The sequence below is a fragment of the Catharus ustulatus genome, chromosome 5, assembly GCF_009819885.2.
Source record: "Catharus ustulatus isolate bCatUst1 chromosome 5, bCatUst1.pri.v2, whole genome shotgun sequence".
In the NCBI taxonomy this organism is placed as follows: Eukaryota; Metazoa; Chordata; class Aves; order Passeriformes; family Turdidae; genus Catharus; species Catharus ustulatus.
In genome coordinates, this window is record NC_046225.1 from 25,111,494 (window position 1) to 25,124,550 (window position 13,057).

The following is a 13,057-nucleotide window of genomic DNA, read 5'->3' on the forward strand; positions in this document are numbered from 1 at the left end:
GAGAGTGCTCATGCATGCTGACATGAGAGACAAAGAATGTTGTGCTAGAGATAGGCCAGGGAGAGGATATTGCCCCAAAGAAGGAAACAGTTGGCTGGCTGAGACAAAGTCACACCAAAAGACCACTCTGTCCCACACTTACAGAATTTAATAATTTTAGTTCAGCAAGATTTTTTTAAAGAACTGTTTTGTCTTTTTTCACCATAATATTAAAAGCATGGCTACTAGTATTTACATGAACCTTATCTCTAAACAACAAAAAGAGTTTAAAATAGCCAGCCTTCTTTCTTTACAGAATTAACATTAGACTAGAAGCTAAACTTTGTTCTCTGACAAGCAGGAATACTTCCATTACCTAAAAAGAATAAGCACTGGCAGAATTTTGTTGTATAGATTTTCTAGGAGAAGAACCCTTTCTTGTTCAAGCTAATCTAAATACACATTTATATTCCAGATAAGAAAAAGCAGATATTTTTTTAGGTCAATCAAGAGTCAGAATTTAATTTCAGAAAAATATTAAATGTTTTATTCCTTGCTTTTCTACAGAAGAACACAGCTTATATGGTATTTAAAGTAGTTTTCTTTTTAACAGAAAGCCAAAATCATAAGAAGGAACTTTACTTCTTAAAATAATAGGCTCTAAATTATTTAGTTTCTTTATTGTGGTCTTTGCTTTTCAGAGATACAATTGAACCATAAGCTTTTTCTGGAAGAAAAAAAAAAAAGGCTTGTAATAAAGCCTTTTGTTTCTTAACATGCTTAACATGGGAAAATATGAAGCAAAATTTTCTTTCTGCCATCCATTTTTGAAGAAAATAAGCAGTAAAAATATTAAAATTATAGGAGGTTGTGCCCAATAATTAGATGTGTGTTAGGTGAATTTAGTGTGTGCTTTATAAAACCATAGGGAAAAAGAATAGAAGTTAGTAGAACAGTGTGTATAGAAACAATTAAAATTTATCCCTGATCTTAGCATGGACTTACATGTCTAGGACCTTCTAAGTGCTTCTCCAATCAGCATAACCATTTTGTTCTTTGAAGCCAGGAAGACTTGACTTACTAACCAAATGGAGCAATACCTCACATTTTGAATTCCTCACAGATGCAGTTAACACCAGGGAAATTGCTGACAATCATAATAGGCTGGATTTTCTGCATTACTTAATGACATGCCAAAGCATAACATTTTCTGTATATGAACAGATTCTGTTTTCTGTGGATAGTTTTAATTTTTAAAAATCTTGAGATTTTCAACCACAGCTTCAAATCTTTAAAACACCCCTTTTAATATTTAAAAAATGCTGTCTCACCAAGTATTATAGATCTGAGTTTCAGTTTATGAGGATAAACTTCTAAATGTACAGCCTCCACGCAGTTGCCTGAGACACATAGATGTCAACATGGGCTAGAAAGCAATTCAGTGGAACAGTTATCCGATTCAGTAGCTGATTACAGTCAGAATCTGGAATTAGGAGGTACGAATGTGTGCAACTAGAGTCATGTGAGAGATTCCCTAGGTATCCAAGACAGTTGCCTGTGACTGACAGTTACAACCACAGTCCAACACAGACTCCAGCCCCTGTACATAAAACAGCCAGCGGCTAAGGCCAGAGACGCTGGATCAATTCACACAGCAACAAATGCCTGAATGCAAACAATGTAATCGAGCCCAAGAAGTTTAGCATGAGCTGAACAGGTTTTTAGGTGCACTGAGTATTGACTTTATCTTCACTAACTACAAGGAGTGCTTAGGTACCTCATAGGTCAACACCTACACAACGTAAGATTCTGGCTTTAGACATCTTAATGCAAAGCTGAACATGACTCTGACTGTTTCATGCCTTTATGTTCAACCCACCAGCGCTCTTAAAAGAATTATTCATGGACCCAATCAGCCAGTTGAAATGAATGAGTACACACATATCCTCCTGACACAACAAGAGCATCTTGAGCTGGAAAGGAGTAAAAGGCATCATTAAGAATAATGGTACATGTTGCTGAGGACAATGGTGATGACCCAGAGGTGAGCATTTCCAACATTTAAGAATTCTCTCTTAAAACAATCTGGGGATCACTTTTAGAGGGCTTTTTCTCTGGTTTGCACCTCACTTCTGTTACACCCATGACGAGATTTCTCTGCCTTTCTGCCCTTGAAACAGCACTGAAAGTTGCCATCTCCATAGTGGTTCCTGCCTACAGGTACCCCAGGGCATTTCATGTAGAGATATGAGCTCCAAAGACTGGGTAGCTGTTTACAAGCGTTAGGCAAGAGACATTCTCTAAGCAACTGAAATGTGGGAGGTGGGGGTCCAAACCCAGAAGGAAAGGACACAGGTGGCAGCACAAGTTAACATCAACTAGAGGGCAGCCCACAGGCTCAATATCAGCCTCAGGTCCTCAACTGAGTTTTTTCAGAGCTACAGTGCCACAAAGAATTACAATCTCTCTCTTCATCAACCCCCAGCAGCTGAGGCTGAAGATACCTCTCTGGGTAGTCCACACATCAAGAGCCTACTGTGAAACATAAGTGCCATGGGCAGTAGTTATCTCCAGTATCATATGGACTTCTTACACAATTCTATTAAACAGAGCCTGGCACTGAAGGAGGCCAACAGGTTCGAGGGTTTGTAAAACAATCTGTCTCCCAGCAGAAAATTATGTTTAGAAACTTTTCTGAAAAAGCTAAAAGAAATGCTTGCTTCTCATAATGAAATCTTAACTTAAAAAAAATGACAGTCAATTAGGTGGTTAAGGTTTAACGTTCAATTATACTTCTGAAATATAAAAGGCCCTCATAGAAATCCTGTTGTGCTAAGACAGTTCCACAGACCAAAGCTTACCTCCCAAAAGCATATGGAATATACAAAAAAGCTGAATTTCTCAACTGATTTCACTAAGTATAGCATTGGTATGGGATTTGTAATTTTGTTCTTTTATTTTTTCAAATTTCCTTCCTCTTCCATATTATTATAGCACTCAAATAATTTACATTTAAATTTTTCTATATGTAATCTTTCCTTTCTGCTGGTCTATTTCTCCCTTAGAATTGAAGTTAGGTCCCTGGATTTCCATGTCTTTGATTACAGCTCACAAGACAAAGTTCTACAATTCTTAAATAAAGCAGAACTAATTCAAAGTAGAGTATCTAATTAATCAAAATAGCTAGCAGTGCCATATTTAAAATAACTGAGGGCTGCCTGGATTATAGCAACATTATTATCATGTGATTGATAAGCAGTTGAAGTATTACATTTGCTACACATTTGCTAAGTTATTTTATCTTGCTTTAAAGTTTGGTGGCAAAGTTTCAAGCCATAGTTAAAAGATTTGCTCTATTCAGTATTATGTTGTTAACCTCACCATCTGGTCAGACAGCTGAGGGAACTCAACCATATGTGGGGGGCATATTTCTCTCTTGGGAAATATTTTTCTTACAGAATTATGCAATGGTTACCAGTTTCTATCTTATTACAGTAAGATCAAAAATACAGTAAAATACTTTGCAGACAACCTGAGTACAGTGGGTCCTATGTTTAACTGCTACTTTTGTAAGAAAATAAGATAGATGCCACTTACTTGAGGACCAGGCTGACCCTGAAAAAAAAACAAGAAAAAAAAAGATTATGGAAAGTTGTGACAAGGGTGAACTCCTTAAATAGCAGAAAACAGTTATAGTGCTCTCCAACAAGGAGCTAACAAAACATGCACTGACTGCATTGAAGTCAGATTTTGGACTCTTAAGTTGATATTGAATTTGAGTGTTTTAATTAAAACTGACGAACTTTCTTGCAACTAACTGATTCTAGAAATAAATTACAATAACATATCAAAACTGCATTTGAGAAACTTCTTATTTTAGATACTCATAACAATTTGGAAATGATAGGAAGACCTAATTGACAGTTCTCATGTGAGAAAGATGCCAGAGGTGCTGAGATGATTCTGAAGTAGGTATTACATTTTATTTTTAAATTTAATTTCTCTATTATGACTCATCTCCATGCTTTAAGGAGATGCTAATTATTTACTATTACTGCTGATTGAATGAAAAATTCTCAAAACTGGAAGAACACACTGCTGGACAAACAGTAGTCTTTTTGCCATTGCTACAGGAACCACAGTTTTAAGAAAGTATAAACTGGTATTTAAACCAGCAATTGTGAACGGCTTGAGATGAGGTCTTGTCAGTCAATCCAAGAAGACAGCTGATACATTTCCTCTCACTTATTTATCAACATCCCATCTAGATCACTCCTGCACAAGTGGAGAAGCACCCTTTGCACACTGAGGAACTGTATCTCTCTGCAATCCCTTACAGAGTAGAATACCTATCCCTAATTTCCCTGGACCAGAAAAGCCAGTGAAAGTCATGCATTATTCTAGTGCCCTTAATAGAAATTACTTGCATGAAACAGAAATATTTTGGCAAACAATACAGTAGCTGTGACTATGAACAACACGAACCATACAACCAGCTCACACTGTAAGACAGAGTTAAAAAAACCACATATTTCCCCTTAAAGAGAATTCTAAACGCCTAGGACTAGCTTAGTTTCTGGTGTTTTATGAAAATCAAAATAATACTTCAGTTAAACTGAAATTACGTTTTCTTTTGTTGACAGAAACTGAGCTTGGAGCCTTCTTTTAAATCTTATAAAACCACTTGTTCTGGAAGGTATTCTTACAGAGACTTGAAACTTTTCTGTCTGAATATCAGGAAACACTTTTTTTACTGCTAACCAAGTACAGGAACATGGGAGATTGTGGAGTTTCCATTCTTGCAGACACTCAAAAACCATCTAGATATGATCCTGGACAAACTGCTTGAGACAGTTCTACTTGAGCAGAGCGTTACACCTGATGACCTCCACAGGTCTCTTCCAAATTCAACCATCCTGTGATTCTGGGCAATTTTAGATGGGGTTGGGGGCAAAAACATTTCAACTGGGAACCATTATCAACAAGAAAAGCAAATGAAGAAATGTTTTTTATAGTAACTAATAAAACCTTTAGTGCCAATTAAAAACCACAATAAAATGGTATTTACAGTAATTTCACGAATACAAGCCGCACCAATTTGACTAAGATTTTGCTCCTAAACCGGAAATGCGGCTAATAATCAGGAGCGGCTAATATGTGAATAATTTTCTGACATTTACAACCTCAGAAGTGCCTGCCAGAGTGCCTTGACGAGCAGCAGCAAAGTCGGCATTTTGCGATTGTTACAAATCGCTACTCTGTTGCACCGCGGGTGGAGCCTGGCTGCCTGCAGGCAGCACGGGGGGCAGGGAGAGAGGAGGGAGAGGTCTTTCCTTCCCTCCTCTGCCACAGCCCGGGGAAGAGATGGGGGGGGCCCCGTGCCGCCATTGCTGCGGCTCTGGGAGGCAGCGGGGGACCCGAGCCGCCCCTGCCGCGGCCCGGGGAGGAGGGGGGGGACCCGGGCCGCCCCTGCCGCGGCTCTGGGAGGCGGCAGGGGGGCTCCATCCCTGCCTACCATCACCATGGGGCAGCGCCGGGCCGTGGTGACCAAGCCCAGTGGCAGTGGCGGCTGGCCCCCAGTGGCCCCGCCGAGCAGCAGCACCGGGCTGGGCTACCTGGCCCTGTCAGCAGCCCCTAGCGGGCCAAGCCTGCACAGCCTTAGCTGAGCCAGTAAACCCCACCCTGCCGCCGCTCTGTTACTATTTGGCAACTTTGTTGCACGCGGGTCCTCGCTGCGAACGACAGAGCGGCTTATACTCGGGTGCGGCTTATTTATGGACAAAAAATGAAATATTTGCCAACACCCAGAGATGCGGCTTATACTCAGTGCGGCTTGTATTCGTGAATTTACTGTAAATTCAAACAAAGGTTTTAAAAATATTTTTTAAATATATGGAATCATGTTACAAAGGAATAATGGTAAAATACAGAATCATTGTGGCTATCTAATCTTTAAACTGAATACAGCATAAAGTATTCCTTGTTGTGGATGCTGCAGTTTTCTATTCATTCCTTAGAATAAAACTGCACCACAGAGGATATAAAAAACCCCAAACTTACTGGCTGAGGTTTGTCAGTTCAAATATTAGGTAAAACTTTCTGAGTTGGTGAGCTCTATGAAGTTACACTGGGTTAATGAATATGATTGAGATTTCTCGGCACACAGATTTGACCTCAATCTTCCCCTCACAGCAGGTTTTAAGCTATTTTATGTTATACCTGATCTTAAAATTATCAGGAATTGCTTACTGATGTAATAGTGGGTAGCCAGTACAATAAAATTGTATAAATTATCTAAACTGAGGTCTGTGCCTGCAAACTTCATACATGAAATTCAGAATACATTTGCTCACAAGAATATCTAAAGTTGCAATAGATTTTGACCCAATCATTACAGGCTGTCTCCAACATAGATATATATTTTAAAAAGCCAAAACTCAAATGAAGGTCTGAAATTACCAAAACGTTTCAACAAAGAGTTGATTTAAAGCAGTAGAAAGCAAATAATCAGATTATATGCATATATATTTTAACAGTGAGATTTGAAAATTGACTTTTTTCCTTCCTCTAAGACTTAAAGGCTGCTAAGTGTACATATGGTACATGCTATATGTATGATACAAGAGATATATACACATAACACAAACATATCCTGGATTGAAGATGAGGTGAGGGTTGCAATCATGCTCCTACTAAAGTGTTTTCTACTCTCAATTCAACAGCATCACCACTTTGCCTTTCTGGTACTGAGCATTTATAAATACCCTTTTATCATGTCTCCAATACAGAAAAAGCTGGAAAAGGGGTTTTTATAGGACAATGGTTTTTCATGTAAAGAGAAAACTTTCTGAGATATCGGGAATATAATAGCTGTATTACTCTTAGTTTATATATGTGGCCAATATTACAATTATCCTGCATTTAGGTATAAATGCAGACACTGAATACAAAAGTACTCAAAGTAGGATGACTTTAACCCCTTGGCTATTAGCTCCTTCAACATGAAAGGAAATCTGCATTAGTGAATTATTTTCTGTTTTTTACAATACTTCCCAATCCTTCAATATTTCTGAGTGATCTTATTTACTCATTGCCCTACTACCCACTGCATTTGTAGTAGAATTTTCCCTTCTCACAAGTGATCCAGTAAGTGACACTACCCAGAGGGTGCAGTAAGCACTGAATTATGAAAGTTTTGAACTCTTCTTACAAAGGTATGGGTACAAAAGCATTGCGACAATGACATTTTAAATTGTAAAGGGTTATTTTCACACAACAGAAATTCAAAGTGTGGGACACAAAAAGGAGCTGTTACTTTTTCCTTCTCTTATTTTTGCATGTTGTGAAAGGGTCAGGAATAAAGCTCCTTGAGTTACTTTGGTGTTTGTTAAAAAACCCTCTAACATGAATTCAATCTGATACTGTCACTCATTGGAGCAAGTTCAATCTCAATTTATCTGCTTGTGTTCCAAAAATGGCCCCAGGACTGCTGAAATCAGTCTGGTTCATTGCTGCATAAACCACCCCCAGTTCATGTTACTCATGGATTAAAATGTTTTAGCTGAAAGTCCTTCTCTAAATTTTAGATAACCAACAGGGAGAAAATACTGTTCAAGACTAGAAAAGTCAGCTTTACTCTGATTTTTGTCCAATGAATATTTCTTTATTCATTACATATTCTAGAATTGATTCATTGATTCTAGCTACCAACTAATTGCTGTCTTTGCACGCATTTAAGGATCAGTCCCAGCACCACTGACAGTATAGGAGCATTTTGGTGGCTACTGCTTTGAACTCTGGATTATTGCTAATGTACTTGATTAGCCCAACCGAATGCTGTTTTTTATTTTTATTTTTAAATCTAAATTACTACACTGGGTACAGCTGCATAATATGTCAAGGTTTCAGTCAAATCTCCAGAACAATTTTCCCTTCGATATTCCTATTTACTAGGTTAATACACTATTTTGAGGCAAACAAAGGGATTTGGCAACAAATCATGATGGAAGGTCATCTACTGTTGTCAATTAATCCCTTCCTAGCAACTGAACCTAATATCTGCTGATATATAAATTATATTAAAACAAAAATAAAATATCCATGGTGTAACTAAAGCCAACAGGTAAGCTATCAAGCCCCTAAAAGAGACTGAAGAAAAAGCTTATTGACTGGACATTGCAAACTTTACGAACAAGTTACTTAACAGTAGAAAGAAACCTCAAGTAGCACAGGAAAGAAAAGGGAGAAAATGAAAGCTGACACTGCAAGTTAACAAGTTCAACTTGCAAAGGAAATGGGGCTTGTAGTAAGTAAAAGGATAGAAAAGAAAATAGGTATCCAGGGTATCAGTAAAAAGGGGTGCCCCGGGAAGGGACAAAAGAGAGGGAGAGAAAGGAATAGCATAAGAAAGTGCCAAAACTAGATTTTCACAACTTTGCCATGGTGTTAATCCTTAACGAGATGGGAACATAAATTTCCAGGCTCATACATTTAAACATAAAGCTACACAAATATTCAGATAAATACAAATGCATTAACAAATGCATTGCAAAAAATTAAATGTTATTTCTAACTTTATTCAAGCAGCATATCCCTAACAAGGATCTGGAATATCATACTAATGCATTTATCATGGCACATGAAGCTGTTCAGATTTAATTAGCCAACACAATCCAGGCACAGATATTAAAACACAAAAATTAAGAATTCGTGAAAGAAGGAAGAGTCACAGAAATGTAGTCAGAACTGATATCCTACTGTTTGAAAAGCACCACCAAACTACCCTTGGACAGAGCACCCAAGGAGGAACATCTGTCTTCCAATTTAATTCAGGTAGAAAATTAGCTAATGCTAATGAACAGGGGGAGCTGAGCTGACCTCCATTTCCTTGCATAGGCACAAAAGACTAAAGTGGCTTTTCAGCAACCTGTTAAAAATCCATGCTACTGGAGTTGAACTCAGTTATGCTGAAGGAAGCTACTATTTGACTAATATACATTTCAGCATATAATTTTAAAAAGTCAAGAGAGGAATATGCGAAAGACCTAAATTACACTGTTTTTGAACAAATCACCTACCAGCTTTCCATCCATACCAATGGGACCCTGGGATAATCAAAAGTCAAAACAAAATGGAACAGTTAAATCAGAGGAACACTGAAGGTGAGGGGAAAAAAACAGATTTGAGGAATACCGTGGGGAAGAGGAGTAGATCTGTGTCAACAGCTAAATGCAATACATTTTGAGAATGAAGGCACAGAAAAGAACAAAAGAAGCTGACCTAAGACAGAATTAATAAAAACAGCATAGTGAGAAGCAGCCAGGCAATAGCTGGTGTTTAATAAAATACAGGTTCAACATGTAATGAAGGAATTGTTAGTCTGGCAAATCACAGTGGTCCAACATGACCAAACATATGAAATAATGCATCTTGCTTGTGTATTTTTCTTTAAATAACAGAAAACAGCTAGTTACTTAGCCTATTTATTTATGTGGTTGCAACATAAACTCTCATAACTAATCTGTATTTAAATTAACATTATAGAAATGATTGCTAATAAGAAACTTTAGCTCACACCATTCACAGGGGTACCAAAGATTTCCACCTACACCTTGTCTGAGAAGTCCTGCACCTTACCCTGCTTTCTCTTTTTTCCCTTGGGAAATTTTCCTCACTAGTATTTCTCAAGTTACTTATTTTCTTAAGAGTCCAGAAGTTGGTTGTGGTTATATGAATGCAAATTATACAAAGGATTTACAGTGGATGAATACTTCTGTAACTGCATATTTGGTCTTGTATCAAGGTAACCAGAGGAGAGAGAAGAGGGCTAAAGAAAGGTGGGTTAATTTTAAATGTGATTTTATTCACTATATCGTCTGACAATAAGTCAGGTTAACTTTCACTGACAATGGAATAAGAGCAGGCAGAGTAGGTTTTTTCCGTCATTAAATTAATGTTTCAGGGTTAAATCATGAACTCTCAAGTATTTGCCCTATGTATGACTACTTTGTGTCTGCTGAAGAGAAGCTTTCTCTTAAATGCATCCAGACTTTACCCTGGAAGCTTCACAGGCACCCCTCTCCAGTCTGCTCCTCCTAAGCACACAGCCCCTTAGGGCTGACTGCTCACACTGCTAGATTTGGATCACTGCTACTGAGAAGAGAACGCATAACATATTTGCTGGTTTAATGTTGATCTGTTTTATCCTTGCTGCATTTAGCCCCCTTCCTAAGCACTATTTTGGCTTGTCAGTTAACAATCAGTGTAAAAGTCTTGTCAAGATCAGGTCTGCAGGGGTTCTGGTGACTGCTCCATCCAGGAGCGTATATTCATACCTTCTGCACTATGACTAACAAGCACTACATAGACACATATTGAGCTAGTTCCACAAGCAATCAAGAAAACAAGAAGCACTATGAAAAACCGCTGCTATATCATCTAGTGATATCATCATACTTCCCTAAGTATGTCTTCTCCCACCCTAGATCCTGGACTATGCAAAAAATTCCAGACATACATAACATGAACAGGGACATCAATTGGATGCAGACATTGTCAAACTCATTATTTTTGGTACAGTATTGGCTTTGTAAGAGGCCCGTGTACTAACCTACTTGTCAGATCCAATAACAAGTTACCGTGTCTGGGTAGCCCTATGGGAATAAAATGCCTTACCTCACTTTCCCGCTGGCCCTTGCTGTGGCTTCCTGTCACATCATGAGTGGATGACATGCTGAGAGTATAAAACGGGTCATCAGTATCCTGGCTGTCTGCATGACCGCTACCTTATTTACGTGCTGACATCCTAGGGAAGTTTGTGACTGCCGAGATGACCTACACTATCTTTCAGATGTTACATCTCTGAACAGTCCTTTCCTGATAGTAAGGAAGAAGAAAGCAACACCGTCCAATGCATTCAAATGGCATAGTTTTTATAATTATGTTCCCTCTCTGCCTCTTTATTCCACACATGCAGCACACATATAACACTTACAGTAATTTCACGAATACAAGCCGCACCAATTTGACTAAGATTTTGCTCCTAAACCGGAAATGCGGCTAATAATCAGGAGCGGCTAATACAACCTCAGAAGTGCCTGCCAGAGTGCTGAGCCGAGCAGCTGCAAAGTCGGCATTTTGCCATTGTTACAAATCGCTACTCTGTTGCACCGCGGTGGAGCCTGGCTGCCTGCAGGCAGAACGGGGGGCGGGGAGAGAGGCGGGAGAGCTCTCTTTCCTCCTCTGCCACAGCCCAGGGGAGAGATGGTGGGGGGGCCCGGCGCCGCCATTGCCGTGGCCCGGGGAGGAGAGGGGGGACCCGGGCCGGCCCTACCGCGGCCGGGGGAGGGGGGGGGGGGACCCGGGCCGCCACTACCGCGGCCCGGGGAGGAGAGGGGGGACCCGGGCCGCCCCTACCGCGGCCCGGGGAGGGGGGGGAAGCCGGCGCCGCCATTGCTGCGGCCCGGGGAGGGGGGGGGGAAGCCGGCGCCGCCATTGCTGCGGCCCGGGGAGGGGGGGGGAAGCCGGCGCCGCCATTGCTGCGGCCCAGGGAGGGGGGGGGAAGCGCGCGCCGCCATTGCTGTGGCCCGGGGAGCCGACGGGAGCCCCGCGCAGCCATTGCCGCGGCTCGGGGAGCCGACGGGGTGCTTTGTCCCCGCCCGCCGCCGCCGCGGCAGGAGCGGGGAAACTCCGTCCCTGCCCGCCGCCGGCGCCACGGGCGCGGGAAAGCTCCGTCCCCGCCCGCCGCCGCTGCCGTAGGAGCAGGGGAAGCTCCGTCCCTGCCTGCCACCGCGGGGCAGCGCGGACCCGGGGTGACCGAGCCCAGGGGCAGCGGCGGCCGGCCCCGAGCGGCAGCACCGGGCTGGCCCACCTGGCCCCGTCAGCGGCCCCTAGCGGGCCGAGCCTGCACAGCCTTAGCTCAGCCAGTAAACCCCGCCCTCCCGCCGTTCTGTTAATAATTGCACGCGGGTCCTCGCTGCGAACGACAGAGCGGCTTATATTCGTGTGCGGCTTATCTATGGACAAAAACCAAAATATTTGCCAACACCCAGAGATGCGGCTTATAGTCAGTGCGGCTTGTATTCGTGAATTTACTGTACTAATTTTCTCATACTTATTTAGCAAATTTCTAAATATGGTTCTATATATGCCCAAAATTAAGGCATTTCCAAGTTATTAGTTACCCCAGATTTTTTTCTAGCTCAGGGTACTGCAGGACATTTACCTAGTAATATTTACACACACACCCTGCTGCAGGTACAGAAATGAAGGTTGAGTTGAACTCTGGCTGTGAATAACTTTACCTCTTTAAAACAAGCTAGAGCTATTACCAGTTAAAACACTCAACAGTGAAGTCATGGTGAGTATACAAAGTTCCCCACAGGGCACTGTGGGACAGCAGATAAGTGTAACTTAGGTCCACTGCAAGCTTAGCCCAAAAGATTTCATTATTCTTATGATGAATGAATACAGAAAATGATTATGCAAGTATATGTGGAAGGAAGATTATGGGGTTAAACTGGCTTACAAGGACCATTCAATAGCTTTTGCACCTATATCAGTGCTTGTATTGTGAATATAAGCACTATTTTTAAGGACTGTTTCTTTAGAAAAGAAATAGGAAAGAAATACTATTTCTGCTCCTTTACAAAGACAGGTGTTTTTAAACTTCTATTGGATTTTTGCCTGCTCTTTATCCATGCTACCATAGCTCCTGTATTTGAATTACAGGACTGTAAGTAGCATCTTGAAGAGTCTCTGAAAGAAGATTCAGAAATTCACAGCAGACTGCAGAGAAGCATCTGCTTTTCTACAGGAATGGTAAATAGTAGGAATTTCTCCCATGACTCCATATGGATCAGGGCTATTTGGTCTGACATCTCAAAACGTCTTCTGGGATTTGTTTGTAGAATACAGGAAGAAAGCAAAACTGTCTTGAGACACACTGCCTTCCAGAAGAAAAAAATATTGTGAAACAGAATACTATTCCTTCATTATAAAACTACTGACTCTTTAACAGCCAAACATGTAAATTTCCTTCTTTCCTCAATTACTTCTTTCTAGTGTTAGAAAGAGAGAG

The 13,057-nt window shown here is 40.8% G+C and overlaps 1 protein-coding gene across 5 annotated transcripts in view; it reads right to left on the bottom strand.

Annotated features, from left to right (window-relative positions):
• COL25A1 (collagen type XXV alpha 1 chain) overlaps positions 1 to 13,057 on the bottom strand; it is a 333,111-nt gene that overhangs the window by 120,408 nt on the left and 199,646 nt on the right. For 3 of the 5 annotated variants that reach the window (XM_042779282.1, XM_033060499.1, XM_042779280.1), the window contains exon 5: positions 3,577 to 3,594. The exons of the other annotated variants lie outside the window; for them this stretch is intronic. In XM_042779282.1, the coding sequence (XP_042635216.1) occupies positions 3,577 to 3,594 (18 nt within the window). The remainder of the gene's footprint in view (positions 1 to 3,576; positions 3,595 to 13,057) is intronic. 5 annotated transcript variants of the gene reach the window in all.